The 20,199-nt window shown below is 35.3% G+C and overlaps 1 protein-coding gene across 11 annotated transcripts in view; it reads left to right on the forward strand.

The window, feature by feature from the left end:
* The window catches only part of LCORL (ligand dependent nuclear receptor corepressor like), a 176,745-nt gene that overhangs the window by 98,681 nt on the left and 57,865 nt on the right, over positions 1-20,199 (forward strand). For all 11 annotated transcript variants that reach the window (XM_040487204.1, XM_040487246.1, XM_040487239.1 and 8 more), the window contains one exon: positions 19,892-20,143. In XM_040487204.1, coding sequence (XP_040343138.1) covers positions 19,892-20,143 — 252 coding nt within the window. The remainder of the gene's footprint in view (positions 1-19,891; positions 20,144-20,199) is intronic.

Genomic DNA, 20,199 nt, shown 5'->3' on the forward strand with positions numbered 1-20,199 from the left:
TTAAAATAAAGGCACAGGGGCGCCTGGGTGGCGCAGTCAGTTAAGTGTCCGACTTCAGCCAGGTCACGATCTTGCGGTCCGTGAGTTCGAGCCCCGCGTCGGGCCCTGGGCTGATGGCTCAGAGCCTGGAGCCTGTATCCGATTCTGTGTCTCCCTCTCTCTCTGCCCCTTCCCCGTTCATGCTCTGTCTCTCTCTGTCCCCAAAATAAATAGACATTGAAAAAAAAATTAAAAAAAAAAATAAAATAAAATAAAGGCACAGAAGACCTAAAAGAATAGTTAGGGATAGTTTGTGGGTATGTATTGAACTCTATCCTAGATAGCCTATAATATACTTTCTTCTTCAGTGTACAGAGAATGTTCACCAAAAAATTGATATACTAAGTCAAAAAAAGAATCCTAAAATAGTTCTATAAATCAGAAGCAACACATAAAAAGGCTTTCTATCATACTATAAAGATAGAACTAAATAACAAAAAATTTTAAAGTCCTGTCCACTACAATATAAATATTCTCTTAAACAACTTTAAGGTGTAAGGGAAGAAAACAAAATTGTTGATTCTATTTTCTACAATGTAGATGAAATGGGTAATTACATAGGAAAATCCAGTTTACCAGAATTCTTATCTCAGAAGAGATAAATAGATTTCTATCAGAGGAGATAGAAAGCTTAAACAAACCTCTTTTTTTTTTTTTTCTTTTTAAGTTAGAAAATGTATCAAAAAGTTCAACAGTGGTGCACCTGGATGACTCAGTTGGTTAAATGTCTGACTCTTGATTTCAGCTCAGGTCATGATCTCAGGGGTGTGAGATCAAGCCCTGCATTGATGTGGAGTCTGCTCAAGATTCTCTCTTTCTTTCTCCACCCCACTCACATGCTTGCTGTCTCTAAAATAATAATGATGATGATGGCAGCATTCTTTAAAAAAACAAACAAACAGGGGCGCCTGGGTGGCGCAGTCGGTTAAGCGTCCGACTTCAGCCAGGTCACGATCTCGCAGTCTGTGAGTTCGAGCCCCGCGTCGGGCTCTGGGCTGATGGCTCAGAGCCTGGAGCTTGTTTCCGATTCTGTGTCTCCCCCTCTCTCTGCCCCTCCCCCGTTCATGCTCTATCTCTCTCTGTCCCAAAAATAAATAAACGTTGAAAAAAAACAAAAATTAAAAAACAAACAAACAAACAAAAGCACCAAGCCCAGAAGATTTGAAAGTTTTATTTTACCAAACCTAAGATTAGCCAATTTCAATGCTCTATAAATTTTTCCAGAACATAAAAAAAGTACTCTAATTATTTTAACATGATTATGAAGTTGATCTATATAAAAATCTCATAAAGATAGTTAACATCTATGCAACTACAGAACAGTCTCACATCACTACAAAAACATCAGATAGAATTCTATGCTACAGTAAGAAAATAATACTTCATGATCCAATGAGATGTGTTCCAGTAATGCAGGAATGGTTCCATTTTAGGAAATCTATTAATATAAATAACCTATTAATCTAAGAAGGAACAAAAAATAAAGTTCATCTCCACTGATGCTGATAAGACCTTTGGCAAAATGCAACCTGTGTTCATGATAAAAATAATCAATAAAAAAGGAGTTGATGCATATTTCTTAAATAAAACACATATACCCTGGTTTTATTTTTTTTTATTTTTTTAAATATAATTTGTTGCCAAATTGGCTAATATATAGTGTGTAAAGTATGCTCTTCGTTTTGGAGGTAGATTCCCATGGTTCATCACTTACATACAACACCCAGTGGTCATCCCAACAAGTGCCTTCCTCAGTGCCCATCACCCATTTTCCCCTCTCCCCCACCCCCTACCCACCCTCAGTTTGTTCTCTGTATTAAGAGTCTCTTATGGTTTGCCTCCCTCCCTCTCTGTTGGTAACTATTTTTTTTCCCCTTCCCTTCCCCCATGGTCTTCTCTTAAGTTTCTCAAGATCCATATAGAGTGAAAACATGATATCTGTCCTTTTCTGACTGACTTATTTCATACAGCATAATACCTTCCAGTTCCATCCATGTTGCTGCAAATGGCATGATTTCATTCTTTCTCATTGCCAAGTAGTATTCCATTGCATATATAAACCACATCTTCTTTATCCATTCATCTGTTGATGGGCATTTAGGCTCTTTCCATAATTTGGCTATTGTTGAAAGTGCTGCTATAAATATTGGAATACATGTGCCCCTATGAGAACCAGCACTCCTGTATCCCTTGGATAAATTCCTAGTAGTGCCATTGCTGGGTCGTAGGGTAGTTCGGTTTTTAATTTTTTGAGGAACCTGTACACTGTTCCAGAGCAGCTGCACCAGTTTGCATTCCCACCAACAGTGCAAGAGGGTTCCCGTTTCTCCACATTATCACCAGCATCTGTTGTTTCCTGATTTGTTCATTTTAGCCACTCTGACTGGTGTGAGGTGGTATCTCAGTGTATATACCCTAGTTTAAATACAGCGTAATACTTAGTGTGGAAACAGTGTTAGCATTCCCATTAAACTGGAACAAGACAGGACTGTTCTCAGTCTCAACTATGTATTTAACATTGTATCAGAGGTTTGGACAATTAGACAAGAGAGAACTGCTTTAGATTTCTAGGTAAAGAAGAAATACAACTAGTTCTCTTTGCAAATGATAATAGAAAACCAAGAGTAATGATAATAGTAACTTAAACAGTAAAACAATTCAGTACAGTGTCACGATACATAAAATGAACAATCAGTGGGTTTTATATACATATAATCAGATGATATAATACCATTTACAATAGCAAAAAAAAAAAAAGACAAAATGCTTTGGAATAAACCCAAATAATTTCAGTTTTCCCTAAATTAATATATAAATTTCATATGATTCCTTTAGAAAGTTCTCTTCCCCTCCCAACACCCCATCTTTCCTTGGAGCTAACATATGGAATATAAATATACAAGAATAGATTTTTTTTTTTAAGTGCTGACACTGTGTCTTCCAAGCACTAAAACCTGTATAATTAAAATTGTAGTACTGTCACCTGAATGGACAAGCAATTTTGTTGAGAAATAGACCCAAATACCCAAGGAAGTTCATATGATGCAGATGTCTTTACAAATAGTGGGGGAAATGATGGACTGTTTAATAAATGGTCTTAGGACAACTTGAAAACCAACTGGAAAAAGATAAAATTAGATCCATACCACATGTATAGTTGAATACATTTTATTGCATTGAGTATGTAGATGGCACTGGATAGTATTGCCATCTTTTTTTAAAAATTTTTTAAAAATGTTTATTATTTTTGAGAGAGCATGCACAAGTGAGGGAGGAGCAGAGAGAGAGAGGGAGACACAGAATCCGAAGCAGGCTCCAGGCTCTGAGCTGTCAGCACAGAGTCCGAAGCGGGGCTCAAACCCACAAGCTGTGAGATCATGACCTGAACCTAAGTGGGACGCCCAACCAACTGAGCCACCCAGGTGTCCCAGTGTTGCCATCTTAATAATGTTAAGCCTTCCAATTCACAGACTTAATGTCTTTCTGTTTATTCAGGTCATCTTTAATTTTTTTCAAAAGTGTTTTGAAGTTTTCCAGGTATAAGTCTTTGTTTTTCTTGGTTAAATATATTCTTATGTATTTGGATCCTTTGTAAATGGTACTGTTTTCTAAATTTCCATTTTGGATGGTTCATTGATTTTTGTATAGAAACTCAATTGGGTTTCTTGTGTGTTTACTTGATTTGGTATTCAACTTTGCTGCATTCACTTTTTAACTCTTGTAGTTTTTTGTGTGTGAATTCTTTGGGATTTACTCTGTATAGGATCATGTCATCTGTAAAGAGACATTGTTTCAGCTCTTCCTTCCCAGCTTGTATGTCCTTTATTTTTCTATTTTCTTTCTTTCTTTCTTTCTTTCTTTTTTTTTTTTTTTTTTGCCTAATTTCTCTAACTGGAACCTCCAGTACACCGTTGAGCAGCAGTTGTTAAAACAAAGTGTCCTTGGCATGCCTGGGTGGCTCAGTTGGTTGAGCATCCAATTCTTGATTTTGGCTCAGGTCATAATCCCAGGGTCATGGGATCAGGCCTCACATTGGGCTCTGTGCTGAGTGTGCAAGCTTGCTTAATATCCTCTCTCTCTCTCCCTCTCCCTCTCCCTCTCCCTCTCCCTCTCTCTTCCCCTCTTCTCTCCCCCTCTCCCTTCTACTCCCCTCCCCCACTCCCTTTTTCTAAAAACAAGATATAAGAGATTGAAATATAAAATAACCATTTTATACTGTAAGAAAGGATCCATTAATTATAACCTGGATGAAGGGCAAAGGCTTTCTATATATTACTTAAAGTCCGGATGTAATAAAATAAAATATTGACTACATTTAAGAGTCATTTATATTAAGAAAGAAAAAAATAATTTACCCAGGAAGAAAGTTCCATAGTCAAAGTTGAAAGACAAAGACAGGGGTGCCTGGGTGGCTCAGTCAGTTAAGTGTCCAACTTCAGCTCAGGTCATGATCTCACAGTTTATGAGTTCAAGCCCTGCATTGGGATCTGTGCTGATAGCTCAGAGACTGGAAGTTGCTTTGGAGTCTGTGTTTCCCTCTCTCTCTGCCCCTCCACTGCTCGTGCATTCTCTCTCTTTCTCTTTCTCACACACTCTCTGTCACACAAATAAACATTAAAAAAATTTTTTTAATGAAGTAAAAAATAATTAAAAAAAACAAAATATTTGCAAAATGTGTCACAAAGAGTTAATCTCCCTATTACATAAGTAAGTTTTTTAAATTAAGAGGGGGGAAAGAAAGACCAAACACCCAATAGATATTTGACAAAAGGCATGAGCAGAGTATTACACACAGAAAAATAAGACATTCAAATGGCCCTTGAATTTATAATAGAACTGCAAATTAAAACAATAGTGAGTTACCATTTCTCTTCTATTAAAATGGCCAAAATTCAAAAGTCTTATAGCACTCTGTTAGGGAACCTATGAAACAATCACTTTTATCCATTGACATGGGAAGCACAAAATGATACACTTCCTACAAACAGTATTAGGCAATATCTATTAAAACTACATATGTGGGCGCCTGAGTGGGTCAGTCACTTAAGCATCTGACTCTTGATTTTGACTCTGGTCATGACCTCACAGTCGTGAGACCAAGCCACGCATGGGACTCAGTGCTGGACGTGGAGCCTGTTTAAGATTCTCACTCTCTCCCTCTGCCCCTCCCTTGCTCACACACACATTTGCACGCGCGCTCTCTCTCTCTCTCTCTCTCTCTGTCTCTCTCTGTCTCTCAAAAAAAAAACAAAAAAAAAAAACCCTACATATGAATTTACCCTTTGATCCAGTAATCCCACTTTTTAGAATTTACCTGAACATACTTGTTTGACAATATGCACAAAATTCTTCATTTCAGTGTTTTATAATAGTGACGTATTAGAAATCAGTTACATGCCGTCCACATGTTGACTATTCTGTGGTAGAAACATATAGTGGCTAGATAGACATAGAGCTAGAGAATGAAGAACGTCCCTGAACTGATAAGAATGATTAATTCCCAGGGGCACCTGGGTGGCTCAGCCTGTTGAGGAGCCAACTCTTGGTTTTGCCTCAGGTCATGATCTCAGGGTCATGCAAGGTGGGCTCTGTGCTGAGCACGGAGCCTGCCTGAGATTCTCTCTCCCTCTCCCTCTGATGCTCCCCTGCTTACACTTGTGCATGTGCTTTCTCTCTCTCTCTCTCTCTCAAAAAAAAAAAAAAAATTAATTCCCTGGGTATATATTTTTAAAAGAAAAAATATACCACATATTGTATGTAATATATTCACTTTTAAGAAGTAAGAGGGAAGAATACATTAATCTGTTTATTTTTATGCAAAAACAAAAGGATAAACTAGAAACTAGTGAAATTGGTTACTTTGGGAGTGGTGGAAAATAAGTAAAGCCTATCTTGTATAGTTTTGTTTTTAAACATGTTAATTTTTTACATTAAAAAAATAAAATCAACAAGGATGGGGGAGGGAACCCTGTGATTGAGTACCAACTACTACAAAAAAAGCAAATACACCTAACTGTATACCATATTGATAATACAGAACAGAGGAAACACATTAATTCAAATAATTAACCTAGTAGTCTGACTGTAATCTCAGTGGGACATATTTTAAGGATAAACATTTTTCAGTGGTGGTATTGGTATAGTAATTCTGAGAGTTTTTACTGTCAGAGAAAGGAATAGAAATACTAAATGAGGGAAGAAAAAGAACAGTCCTGTGTTATTAGAGGTATCTGAGAATTCATGATTCAAATATATAATCCATATATGTATAGTACTTACTAGCTTTGCCTACTGTAAGATTCTAGAAGCAGTGACACCACAAGTAGCAGTGACCACACTTAACATCCAGACCTTGATGTCTAAATAGCACTCTCTACCACAAAAAGGAAAAATTAGTATATTTGTAATATTGGTTGATTCTAAGTCAGAGACAGGAAAAGTAGAAAGTGGACATGGAGTATCTTCTTTTATGCCAAACACCAAGTCCCCACAAATAAGTGATACATCAAAAGGATACAGGACCAACTTGAAGGGGTTTCCTTTGGCTAAATTTGGAACAGGTTGTACATTAAAATGAATAGTGATGGCATGGATGATAACATTGGAGAACAGGAAACAATCCATGAGTCCATAGTGGTAAAAACAAACAAAAGATAAGGGTCACAGAAGAGAACACACTTTTTAAAAATAATGCTACATAAAAGAGAATGAATAATGGAATTACAAAATTATCATTTTGCAATCACTTAGTGTAACAATTGATTCTGGCAGGAATCATCAATTGATGCTAAAACAATTGAATATAGAATGTTGGGAAACAGAATAGTCACATTAAAGTATTACTCCACAGATTGCTAATTACAAAGAAGAAAAGGTAACTTCACAATGGAGAGATTTGTTGGATATCACCAAGCAAGACATCAATGACATCACTGATATGGGGACCAAATGGTAAAATACACCAAGCAGGAATATCACCTATGATATTATTCCTGTTAAAAAAAAAAAAAAAAGATTAATCTGAATCTAAATTGTGAGGAATGTAACCCAGATTGTGGAACGTGTTATAAACTAAATGGCATGAAAGTGACAACAACAACAACAAGGCAGGAGAAAAGACTGGGGACACATGATAGTCAAATAGAACGTGTAGTTCTTTTTTTTTTTTTTTAAGTCTTATTTATTTATTTATTGAGAGCCAGCGAGTGCATGTGTGAGTAGAGAAGGGGTAGAAAGAGAGGGAGAGAGAGAATTCCAAGCAGGAGTCGGATGCTCAACTGACCAAGCCACCCAGCCTCCCCTAGAACATGAGGTTCTTGATTGCATACTGAAATCAGGAAGAAAAAGGCTATAAAGGATGTAATTTGGAAAGCTGAGGGCATTACACTTTGTTAAATTTCTTGAAAGGGATAAGGCATTATAGTTATGTATCGTAGTGTTCTTTATTACTCAAGTATTTCATATTAAGTATGAAATAACCTGTGCATATGTAAATCAAATGATAAAAAAATGTCAACAGTTGTTGAATTTATAGAGGTAAAATTTTGTGGAAGTACATTGTAACTTTTCTGTAGATTGAAATGTTTAGAAGAAAAAAATTGGGAAAAAATAAAAGGCAAGGGCAAAAACTGTGTACCATAAATGATTCCATAGGACTTTGCTTCCCTTTTAACTATATCATTATTTGCACTGATATGATACTTGTCATTAAATGATATCAATATATGTCAGAGTTCTATAAGTGCTAAATCACTGTTAACTGTTGTTAATATAGCTATCAAAATGAAGAGAAGGGAAATGGAGATGGGGAAAGCATACAAAAATGCCACCATCCTGGCCTTTAAAAAATTTTTTTGGATTAGTGACATATTTTCCACATTCATGATCTCATAATTGAGACAACACAATCAATACTCTTAGATTGCTTTCAAGAGCAGCTATTCCTCTTAGGTAAATAATGCTACCTATCAGTGTGAGAGAATACTAAACAAAGGTGTGAATACAAGGAAGTTAAAATCTTTAGGTCCCCAGTGATTCGCGTCTCTCTCTATTTGCAAAATATACTCATCTTTGCCCAAGACCTCCAAAAATCTTACCGTTACTACCATATTATCTCATGATCTCATTTAGTTCCAGGTGCAAACAGGGTTCTTTGGGTATAGCTCTTTAAGTATAGTGCTTCAAATGTAGTTCCTCTTGTTCTATAGACCTTTAAGGGGCAACTGGGTGGCTCAGTTGGTTAAGCGACCGACTTCGGCTCAGGTCATCTTGAGGTTCATGGTTTTGATCCCCGAGTTGGGCTTTGTGCTGACAGCTCAGAGCCTGGAACCTACTTCAGATTCTTTGTGTCTCTCTCTCTCTGCCCCTCCACCCACTCGTGCTCTCTCTGTCTCCAAAAAATGAATAAACAATTTTTTTAAAAAGTGGGGTTTTTTTTGTGTTTGTTTTTTTTTTAAGTAAAAAGGCAAGTTACCTGCCCACACACACCCAACAGACAGTGGTGGGACAGGCATAGGATAACTGTTGTAAACACTCTTCAGAATTGGGGAAATGGGGCACACATGGAGGTCACTATTCATAGCAATTCTGAAATCCAGCTGGGCAAAAGTTGGAACTTGTTTTGATCTTAAGGCCTAAGAATGATTCTTTATGACTTGGATCTGTCATGTTCCACTTTCTGAGTTATTCCTTTCTGTTTTTTTTTAATTGAGATATAATCCACATATTATAAAATTAACTATTTTAAAAGTATACAATTTAGTGGGTTTTAGTGTACTCATTCACTGAGTTTTGCAACCATCACTGCTATCTGATTCCTGAACATTTCATCATCCTAAACCCCTTAACAGATTAACACTCTCTCATCCTTTTCCTACCCTCCCTCAGGCTCTGGCAACCACTAAACTTACTCTCTGTCTCAATAGATTGGTCTGTTTTAGACATTTCATATGAATAGAATCATACCATGTGCAGCCTTCATTTAGCATAAATTTTTCAAGGTTCATCCTTATATACGTGCATTCACCAGTTGATGTTCATTTGGGTTGTTTCCACTTCTTGGCTATTACAAATAATGCTACCATGAACATTCATGCACTTGTTTTTGGTTAGACATATGTTTTCAGTTTCCTTGGGTATATACCTTGAAGTGGAATTTGCTGGGTCATAATGGTAATTATTTGTTTACATTTTTGAAGAACTGCCAGTGTGTTTTCTGAAATGGCTACACCATTTTGCAGTCTCACCAGCAGTGTTTGAGGGTTCAGATTTCTTAATATCCTCATGAGCACTTTATCCTTTGGGTGTGAAATGATATCTCATTGTGGTTTTGACTTGCATTTTTTTCTCTCATGAGAAATGATGTTAAGCATCTTTTTCATGTACTTATTGGCCATTAGTAATATCTTTTTTGGAGAACTACTCAAATCATTTGCCATTTTTTATTTGGGCATTTTTTTTTTTTATTGCTGATTTGGAGGAGTTCTTTATATGCTGTGGACACTGGATTCTTAACAGACATGATTTATAAATATTTACGCCCATTGAGTGGACTGTCCTTTCACTTCACAAAGGTAGTGTCCTTTGAAGCACAAAAGTTTTTAATATTGATGAAGTCTAGTGTATCTATTTTTTTCTTTTGTTGCTTATGCTTTTGGTGTCATGCGTAAGGAATCGGTGCCTTAATCCAAGGTTTTGAAGTTTTACACATATTTTCTTCTAAGATTTTTAAGGTTCTAGCTCCCCTATTTAGGTCTTTGATCCATTTTCAGTTAATTATTATAAAGGGTATGAGGTAGAGATAAAACTTCATTTTGTATGTAAATATCCAGTTGTCCCAGTACCATTTGTTTAAAAGACTTCTTTCCCCCATTGAATTGTCTTGATACTCTTACCAAAAATAAATTGACTGTAGATGTAAGGGTTTATTTTGGGGCTCAGTTCTACTCCATTCATCTATATGTCTAACCTTATACTAGTAATACCTTGTCTTGATTATTTCACTTTATAGTAATTTTCAAAATCATGAAGTGCTAATCTTTCAATTTAGTTCTTCTTTTTCAAGATGTTTTGGCTATTCTGGATTCCTTGCATTTCCTTGTGCATTTTATTTTTTTAATTTTTTTATTTTTTTTAAATTTTTTTTTTCAACGTTTATTTATTTTTGGGACAGAGAGAGACATAGCATGAATGGGGGAGGGGCAGAGAGAGAGGGAGACACAGAATCGGAAACAGGCTCCAGGCTCTGAGCCATCAGCCCAGAACCTGACGCGGGGCTCGAACTCACAGACCGCGAGATCGTGACCTGGCTGAAGTCGGACGCTTAACCGACTGTGCCACCCAGGCGCCCCCCTTGTGCATTTTAGATCAACCTGCCAATTTCTGCAAAAATGCCATCTGGGATTTTGGTAGAGATTGTATTGAATCTCTTTGTGGGGTGTTACCATATTAACAATATTACATCTTCCAGTCATGAACATAGGATGTATTTCTATTTACTTAGGCTGTCTTTGAGTTTCATCATTTTTTTTTGGTTTTTATTTATTTTATTTTTTAATGTTTATTTATTTATTTATTTATTTTTTTTAGTGTTTAATTTTTTTTAATATGAAATTTATTGTCAAATTGGTTTCCATACAACATCTAGTGCTCATGCCAGCAGGTGCCTTCCTCAATGCCCATCACCCACCCTCCCCTCCCTCCCACCCCCCATCAACCCTCAGTTTGTTCTCAGTTCTTTTTTTTTTTTGACAATAAATTTCATATATTAAAAAAATAAAAATAAAAAAAGACTTTAAAAAAGAAAAAAAAAAGTGAGTTTTCATCATTTTTAGCATACAAAACTTCCACTTCTTTGTTAACTTACTCCTCTGAGTATTTTATTCTTTGTTCTGTTGTAAATGGAATCACTTTCTTACTTATTTCATTTTGGAAATGTTTAATGCCATTGTATAGGAGTAAAATTAATTTTTGTTTATTTATATGATTTCTTGTTGTCTTGCTGAACTTAATTATTATCTCTAAAATTGTGTGTGTGTGGATTCCTTAGAAATTTATCTATATAAGATTTTATTATGAATCACTTTGTTGCATACCTGAAACTAATATAACACTGTATGTTAACTATAGTGGAATTAAAATAACATTTTTAAAAAAGATTGTTATGTACAGAGTTTTACTTCTACCTTTCCAATCTAAATGTCTTTTATTTATTTTTCTTACCTAATTGCCTTGGTTGGAACCTCTAGTATATGAATGAAAGTGAATAGTGAGTAGTATATGAATAAAAGTGGTGAAAATATATATCCTTGTCTTGTGTCTTGTTCCTGATCTTAGAGGGAAAGCTTTTGATCTTCCACCATTAAATATGATGTTACCTGTGATTTTTCATAGGTGCCCTTTCTTAAATTGAGGTAGTTTTCTTCTGTTCCTAGCTTGTTTAGTGTTTTGTGTATGAATGGTTACTGGATTTTGTCAAGTGCTTTTCTACATCTATGGAGATTATTTGGCTTTTGTCCTTTATTAATGTTATATTACAGTGACTAATTGGTTTTTATATGTTGAATTGACCTTGCATTCTTGGGATAAATTCTTGGTATATAGTTCTTTTTTATGTATTGCTGGATTCTGTTTGCTAGTATTTCATTTAGGATTTTTGTGTCTCTTCATAATGGATAGTTTTTATTTTGCTTGGTAGTTTTCTTGTGATATCCTTGTCTAGTTTGATATTAGGCTAGTGTTGCTGTCACAGAATGAGTTGGGAAGTGTTCCTTCCTCTTCCCTTTTTAAAAATTTGTGAAGCATTTGTGTTAATTTTTTTTTTAATGTCTAATAGAATTCACCAGTAAATCTGTCTGTCCCTGGGCTATTCTTTGTGGCAAGTTTTTAAATTATTCAATGTTTTTTTTAATTTATTGCAGATCTATTTAGATTTTCTATTACATCTTTGAGTCAGTTTGGCAGTGTGTGCCTTTATAGGAAATAAGCCATTTTGTCTAGGATATCTAGGTTTGTTTTCTTTTTTTAAATTTTACTTTTATTACTGTGTAGCTAACATAGTGTTATATTAGTTTAGGATATCTACTTTGTTGATGTATGATTTTTAATGGTATTTTCTGATTCTCTTTTACGTTTCTTTAAGGTTAATGGTGATGTCTCTTCCTTTATTCCTGATTTTAACAACTTAAATCTTCTCTTTTTTTTTTTCTTGGTCAGTCTAGCGACAGGTTTATAAATTTGTTGATCTTTTCAAAGAACCATCCTTTGGTTTCAGTGATCTTCTCTGTTGTTTTTCTGTTCTTTTTTTTTCTGCTCTGACCTTTTATTTATTTCCTTCTTTTTGTTTGCTTTGAGTTTAGTTTTCAATTCATTTACTCTCAAGGCAAGTTAGGCTAATGGGTTTTTGGTATGAATTTCTTTAAAAATATGTTTTTTTACAGCTATAAATTGCCCTCCAAGCACTGCTTTAGCTGCATCTCATACTGTTTGGTATGTTGTATTTTCCTTTTCATTCAAATTTCAGTATATTCTAATATCTTTTGTGACCCAGTGTTTTACTCATTTGGTGTTTAGGAATATGTTTTTTTAAATTTTCATATTTGTGAATTTCCCAAATTTCCTTTTGTTACTTGTTTCTTTTTCATTTCTTTGATGTTGGAGAACAGACATTTTAAGTTTTTAATCTTTTTGTTTTGTGGCCTAACATATGGTCTATCTTGGAGAATTTCTACCTGCACTTGACACAAATATATATTCTGCTGTTTTGGGAATGGAGTGCTCCATATATGTTTGTTAGATCTAGTTGATTTATAGTGTTGTTGAAGTCTTCTTAGTTGGTCTATTTTCTGGTTTTTCTATCCATTATTAAAAGTGTTTTATTGAAGTTTCCAACTGTTAGTATTGAATATTTTATGTCTCCCTTTAATTGTTATGTCTTCATGTATTTTTGGACTCTATTGTTAGGTACATATATGTTTATAATTATTATAACTTCTCAATAGATTGAACCTTTATCATTATAAAGTGACCTCCATTTTTATGGACGATATTTGTCATAGAATAGATTTTGCCTGGTATCAGTAGAACCACACCAGTTTTCTTTTGGTTACTGTTTGCATAATGGGATTTTTTTCTCCCTGTCCTGTTTCTTTCAGAATTTTTCCATCTTTGAATTTAAAGTCTGTCTTTTGGAGCACCTGGGTGGCTCAGTTAGTTGAGTGTCCAACTCTTGATTTTGGCTGGGGTCATGATCCCAGGGTCGTGGAATCGAGCCCCACATTGGGCTCCACACTGAGCATGAAGGCTGCTTAAGATTCTCTATTTCTCTCTCTCTCCCCCTGCCCCTCTCCCCTGCTCACTTGCTCTCTTAAAAAAAAAAAAAAGTCTGTTTTGACCACATATAGTTGGGTTATTCTTTTTAAAACATTTTGCAAATCTCTTATTTGTCTTATTTCTTTATGTTTTCTCTGTTTCCATTATTACTTTCTTTTGTGTTCAATAGATATTTAATTCCTTTGTTGTGTATTTTACTATATTTTTTCAGGTATTTTCTTAATGGTTGTCTGAGGATTACAGTTTAGCATCCTAATAGACAATAGTCTAGTTCAGATTAATACCAATTTAATTTCAGTAGTATATAAAAAATATCCTATATGTCTCCATTTCATTTCCCCTTCTCTGTGCTGCTTTTGTTCTCCATGTTACATCTTCATACATTGTCCACTGAGAGATATTTGCAATTATTGCTTTAGCAGTTACATTCTAAATTAGATAGGAAAAACAGTTAGAAGCAAAAAATATATTTATGCTGTATTTTTACCTATATAGTTACTGCAGTGATGCTTATTATTTCTTTGTGGGGATTTGAGTTACTGTCCAGTGTCCTTTTATTAGGTCAGGTCTGCTTGCAGCAAGTTTTCGGTTTTTGTTTATCTGAGAGTGTCTAAATTTCTCCTGTGTCTCTAAAGGATACTTTTGCAGAATATGGAATTCTTAGTTGACAGTCTTTTCTTTCAGTTCCTTGAGTAGGTCATCTCACTGCCTTCTGGCCTTCATCGTTTCTGGTGTGATATTGGCACTTAATCTCATTGAGGATCTTGTATGTGATGAATTGAGGTTTTTTTTCCTTGGTACTTTCAGGACTTGCTCTTTGGTTTCTGACCACTTGATTAAGTTGCTTTTAAATGTAGCTTTCTTTGAGTTTACCCTACTTGGTGTTTATTGAGCTTCTTGGATATGTAGATACGGTTTTTCATCAAATCTGAGACATTGTTAGCCATCATTTCTTCCACTATTCTTTGTGCCTCTTTCCTCTCCTTCTAGGACTACCATTTGTAATGTTGGTATATTTGATAGTATTCCATAGGTCTCTGAGACTCTTACTTATTTTTCTTTCTTTTTTTCCTTCCTCCTTCCCTCCTTTACCCTCCCCCTCCCCTCACCTACCTACCACCTGTCTGTCCGTCGTTCCTTTTTTCCTTCTTTGCTTCCTTCCCACTGTTCCTACCTTCTTTTCTCTCTCTCAGAATGGCTAATATCAATGGGCTTTCTCTCTCTCCTCAGAATGGGTAATATCAATGAGCCTATCTTCAAATTCATTGATTCTTTTTTCTGACAGTTCAGATCTGTTGTTGTATCCAACCTAGTGAATTTCGCATTTTATTTTTATTTTATTTTTTCAATGTTTTATTTATTTTTGAGAGAGAAAGAGTGCAAGTCGGGGAGGGACAGAGAGAGAGAGAGGGAAACAGAAGATCCAAAGCGGGCTCTGTGTTGACAGCAGCAAGCCTGATGCGAGACTCAAACTCACAAACTGTGAGATCATGAACTGAGCCGAAGTCAGATGTTTAACTGACTGAGCCACCCAGGCACCCCAAAATTTGCATTTTAATTAGTGTACTTTTCAATAATTTCTAGTTGGTTCTTTTTAAAAACTTTGTTTTTATTTGCTGAGATATCCTCCTGATACTTTCCTTTATTCCTTTATACATGGTTTCCTTTAGTTTTTTTAATATATTGAAAATGTCTGATTTTAAGTTTTTGTCCAATAATTTCAACATCTGGGCTTCCTCAGAGACATTTTCTGTTGGCTGTTTTCTTCCTGTGTGTATGGGCCATATTCCCTTGTTTTGTTTGTTTTGTTTTTTATTTGTTTTTTTGCATTTCTCATAATGTTTTGTTTAAAAAACTGGATATTTTAAATACTACAGTTTGGCACTGGTAGAAATCAGATTATTCTCCACCTCAGAGTTCGTTGTTGCTATATGTTGTTGTTTGTTTGTTTAATAACTTTTCTGATCTATTCTATGAAGTCATTAAAGTCAGTATTCTTTGTATTGTGTGGCTGTAACATCTCTGCTTGGTTAGCTTAGTGGTCAGCTGATGGTTGGACAGGGATCGCTTTAAATATCTAGAACCATAACATTGTTTTGCCTGGGAACAGGCTACCTCAGAAGTAGCAAGGGAGAGTAGGAATAGAGCAACTGAAAACATTCTTACTATTCTTACCAAGATCTAGCTAATATTCTTGAATAGACACTTCCTGCAAAGATTTGGTTAATTCCAGAGTTCTTTTGTTTAAAGAAATGACGCACCCCACTCACAAAAAAATTAAAATTAAAAATTCACATGAGTCCCACAACATTAAGAGAGTCAAATCGGGAGAAAAACCACCCTTTTGAAGCCGTGTTCCTGGCTATTCCCCCGATTTGGTCTTTGCTCAACCTTTTTTCATTTTAGCCTCATTTGCTGTATGTATGTATGTATGTGTGTGTGTGTGTGTGTATTGTGTGTGTACACACACACACACACAATACACACACACACACACACACTCACACACACACACACACTGAAAAATTTCAAAATAATCAAGACCTGGTTTCTTTTTGTTTAACAATACTCCCTTTAGTATAGCTCTCCTCTTACATTTTATATAATTAGCAAGAGACCAGAGGGCATCTCAACACTTTCCTTAGGAATTTCCCTAGATAGATCACCTAATTTATTGCTTACATTTTCTACTCTCCAGGTTACTGTAAACAATAGTGTTATAGAACTTTCTGCCACTACAAAATAAGTATATTCTTTCCTCTACTTTCCAATAACATTTACATCATTGTCCTACAAATCCTCACTGTACACACCTTATCAAAGACCATGAAGCTCCTATTAGCAACTTCTTCCGTACTGTTCAATTTACAATGTTAGTTCTCCCCAAAGCCCACTGCCTGGTTCTAAAGCCAAACATGCATTTTTCTTACAGCAATATCTCAACTAACACGTACCAAAATTTGTTTTATTTATTTTTGCCATTTATCCCCAAAATTTGGCAGTTTAAAATAGCAAACATTTATTATCTCACATTTTCTCTGAGCTGGGACCCTCAGAGCAGCATAGCTGGATGTTTCCAGTGTGGTTTCTCACTTGGCTGCAATCAAAGGGTCAGCTAGGGTTACAGTCATCTGGGATTTGATTGATCTAGAGTATCTTCTTCCAAGTTCATTCATTGGTTGTTTGCAGGAGACCAGTTCCTCTCCATGTGAGTCTCTCTATAGAGCTTCTAACAGTATGGTCTCCTCTGGAGTGAGTAATAAGAGAGATTGAAGGACAGAATAGGGGATGGGGAGTGAGGGTATGGGGGGACAAGAAACACTAACATTCAAGAGTTACTTGATACTTTATTCTTTTGTAACTTAATCTTGGAAGTGACATGCTTCTTTAGTATGCTCTTGATCACCCATACCACAGCTGGTGTAACATGGAAGAGAGTACACAACAGAATGAAACCAGGAGTTGGAATCATTGAGGAAGCATCTTGAAACTGGCTATTACAAAGAGCTTGTTAAACTTTGAATTAGTTAAATTTGAAAAATGAGACGGGAAAAAAGTTGTTTTTTGTCTTCTTGGGGCAATAGACACTATTTCCATGTGGCAGCATTCTCTCTTCTAGCCAAATATTACTTGCCTGACCTTTAAAAACATTATGATTCCTGGTCTGTATCTCTAGTTAACTCATTTGCTTGTGCACATAATCTAAAAGGCTCAGTGACTAATCAGCAGCATTTTCTTGGTCTCTTTGTCTTTCTCTTTTTTCATTAATTAAACATACACGTATTTCCCAATACAGAGGGCCAATACTGAGTACATGAAAAGAATAGGCAGCATTATGTATTCTGCTTTAAACTTAACTATAAACTCAACCCTAAAGTTGTAGCCCTAGGGAGATGACATGAATCCAGATATGTTTCTGTTCTTTTTTTGGTAAATTTAATTATTTTGAATTTATAAGTTGACATTATTCAATAAATTGTAGGATAGTTAAACAAAATACCTAGAAGTAAATCCAGTATCTCCTTTTCTCACATATTACAAAGCAAAATTGGGCTTGAAAAAAGATGGAAAAGAATGTTCACAGAAGCCTTCAACAATTCCTGTAGGTAATAATCAAGAAATGATACATACTGGGAATCCCTATGTATACAACATGAAAATTTCTTGTTTTAGTGAATCACGTCATTTAAGGTACATGTGCTAATATCGCCTATTCTGGACCAAAAAGTATTTACATGTACTTAGAAATTAGGTCCTTTCTATTTTTCTATTAGTTAATAATTTTATGCTAACATAGTTAATATTTTTACTTATTTGGCAGTTTGTGACTTAAATAAAATACAACTGCTCAGTCTGCATCTTAATAGCTAATGTTTACTAGACTGTTAAAATGTGCCAAGTACAGGAAATCAGTATTTTATCTCCAATCCTGTGTAACTTTAAAATATCCTGTGAGCAAGCTCTATTATGATTTCTAAGATTCTGTTATCATTTCCATTTTTATGAACAGAGAAACTAAAGCGTAGAGGAGTATGTGATTACCCTGAGCTCATAAACATGGCTAAGATTGCAACCTATAGCTACGCCTTTTTTCCCCCAGTACCTAAAAACAGTAGTGCCTCTCTTCCCTATTGGGTTCTAAATGAATAAATGTGAAGGCTAAAATGTTATTTTTTTTTTTTATAGATCCACAGTTCCTTCTCTCAGATGTTTTTTTGAGAATTTAATTTTTTTGTTTTGAAAGAGGTAATATAACCAGGATGTTTATTATGTAACATTTCCAGCAGGTCCAAAACAGTACCCTGTGATCAAATATATGGATACTTCTGCAGGACTATAAATAGATTCATTTCAGCCTAGATCACATTTTGCTATCAGATTTGGTAGTGGTCATGGTAGAGACAGTTTGTTGCTTCTCCTCACCTCCAAATAGTACATGTTTTTAAACCATTTCACACTTAAAAAAATTTTTTATCTATATTTTTTATTTTAGAGAGAGAGAGCATACACAAGCTGGCGAGAGAGCTTGTTGGGGGGTGGAGAGAGAGAGAGAGAGAGAGGGAGAGAATGAGAGAGAGAGAGAGAATCCTAAGCAGGCTCCACACTCAGCATGGGGCCTGATGCAGGGTTCAATCCCACGACCCTGGGATCATGATCTGAACTAAAATCAAGAGTCAGACACTCAACCAGCTGAGCCACCCAGGCAAACTGCCGCCCCCCCCACCCTTGTATTTTAGAGCCATGGATCTATAACAGTAGATGTTTTGGGGAACTTGTCTTCAAATCTCTTAGACATGTGCTTCAGCTAATACTGAACCCCAAAACTAAAGAGACTTAATCCTTCAGTCTCAGACAGCCCTGGATCAAGGCATGCCTATTCAAATAACACTAATCTGCCTGGGTAAGAGTTAAGGTATTTAAGGAGCAAAGGCTTAGTATCTCAAGGTTCAATTCTAAGAGGAAGAAGTATGCAGCCTAATCACATCTGCATAGTTAATCCTTTCCAATTTACCAATAAGTCTACCTCTGAAGGAGCAGAATAAATAAAAGGATTGGAGGCCAGAAGCACACGTGTAGAAAAACCACCACTACCTAGTCTCCCCAATACCAAAACTCCTTATCACTATACTGTGTTTACAAGTAGTCTGTCCTTATTCCACACCTCTTATATAAATCATTCAGTTGTTTTACCTCTTGTACAAGTTCAACCAGAATTGTATATCATTGCTGACCTTCATTATAGTTATAGCAGATCAACATGTTTTGAGGTCAAGAATTGATTAAGACCCTCAATAATGGTATTGCCATTTTTATAGGAGAGTCTTAATAGATACATGCTGAAATATTTAGGAGTGAAACGTCATAATTCTACAATTTGCTTTCAGTGGTTCTGCAAACAAAAAAGTTTAAAAACTAAGTATGGTCGAATACTAACAATTCTTGAATCTTGTTAGAAGCTGCCTGTGTCACTGTAGAGTTCTTTACCTTTTCTTTATGATTGGAATTTCTCAGTGTAAGTTGAGGAAAGAAAAATTTTTGATGACCTTCAGGTTATTCTATATAGGATTCTATATAGAATACACATTTGATAGAATTGAAAATTTTAATGGTAATAGTTATAAGAATTTAGATGTTTTGTTTAATACTTAATACATGCACTTTGTATATTAAGTTAGAAATTGCCTAGTTACAATTTATGTTCACATTGTGTATTAATATCTAGTAGAATACCTTTGAATTAAAACTGAAAATAAGCTGTTTTGCTTCTCTAATCCTTTGTCTGTATTTTAGTTTGGAACCAAAAGTGTTTGTTTTTAAGAAATGATTAAATATGCCAAGTTTTGGGTTGATGTAATACTAATTAAATCTACAAGGTTTCTGTTGCTAAGTCCTAGAAACCATTAGCCATTGTGGACTGAACTAAAAGACTTCTGAAACCATTAATTTTTAATAAAAATAAATTTAAGTGTTGGTATTTTGCATTTCTCTTTTTTAATGCTTATCATATTTATTTCTTCCCTAGATCTTCCTCAGAACTGTGATCCTAACATTCCCTTAGTTGCTCAGGAATTAATGAAAAAGATGATACGTCAGTTTGCAATTGAGTATATTTCAAAAAGCGGTAAAATTCAAGAAAATAGAAATGGTTCAATTGGACCAAGTCTAATATGTAAAAGTATCCAAATGAATCAAGCAGAAAACTCCCTTCAGGAAGAGCAGGAAGGCCCCTTAGACCTCACTGTGAATCGAATGCAAGAACAAAACACTCAGCAAGGTAAGACTGTGTGTGTGTGTGTGTGTGTGTGTGTGTGTGTGTGTGTGTGTGTGTGT

Source organism: Herpailurus yagouaroundi, unplaced genomic scaffold (genome assembly GCF_014898765.1).
Source record: "Herpailurus yagouaroundi ecotype Mexico unplaced genomic scaffold, PumYag 28, whole genome shotgun sequence".
Taxonomy (NCBI): domain Eukaryota; kingdom Metazoa; phylum Chordata; class Mammalia; order Carnivora; family Felidae; genus Herpailurus; species Herpailurus yagouaroundi.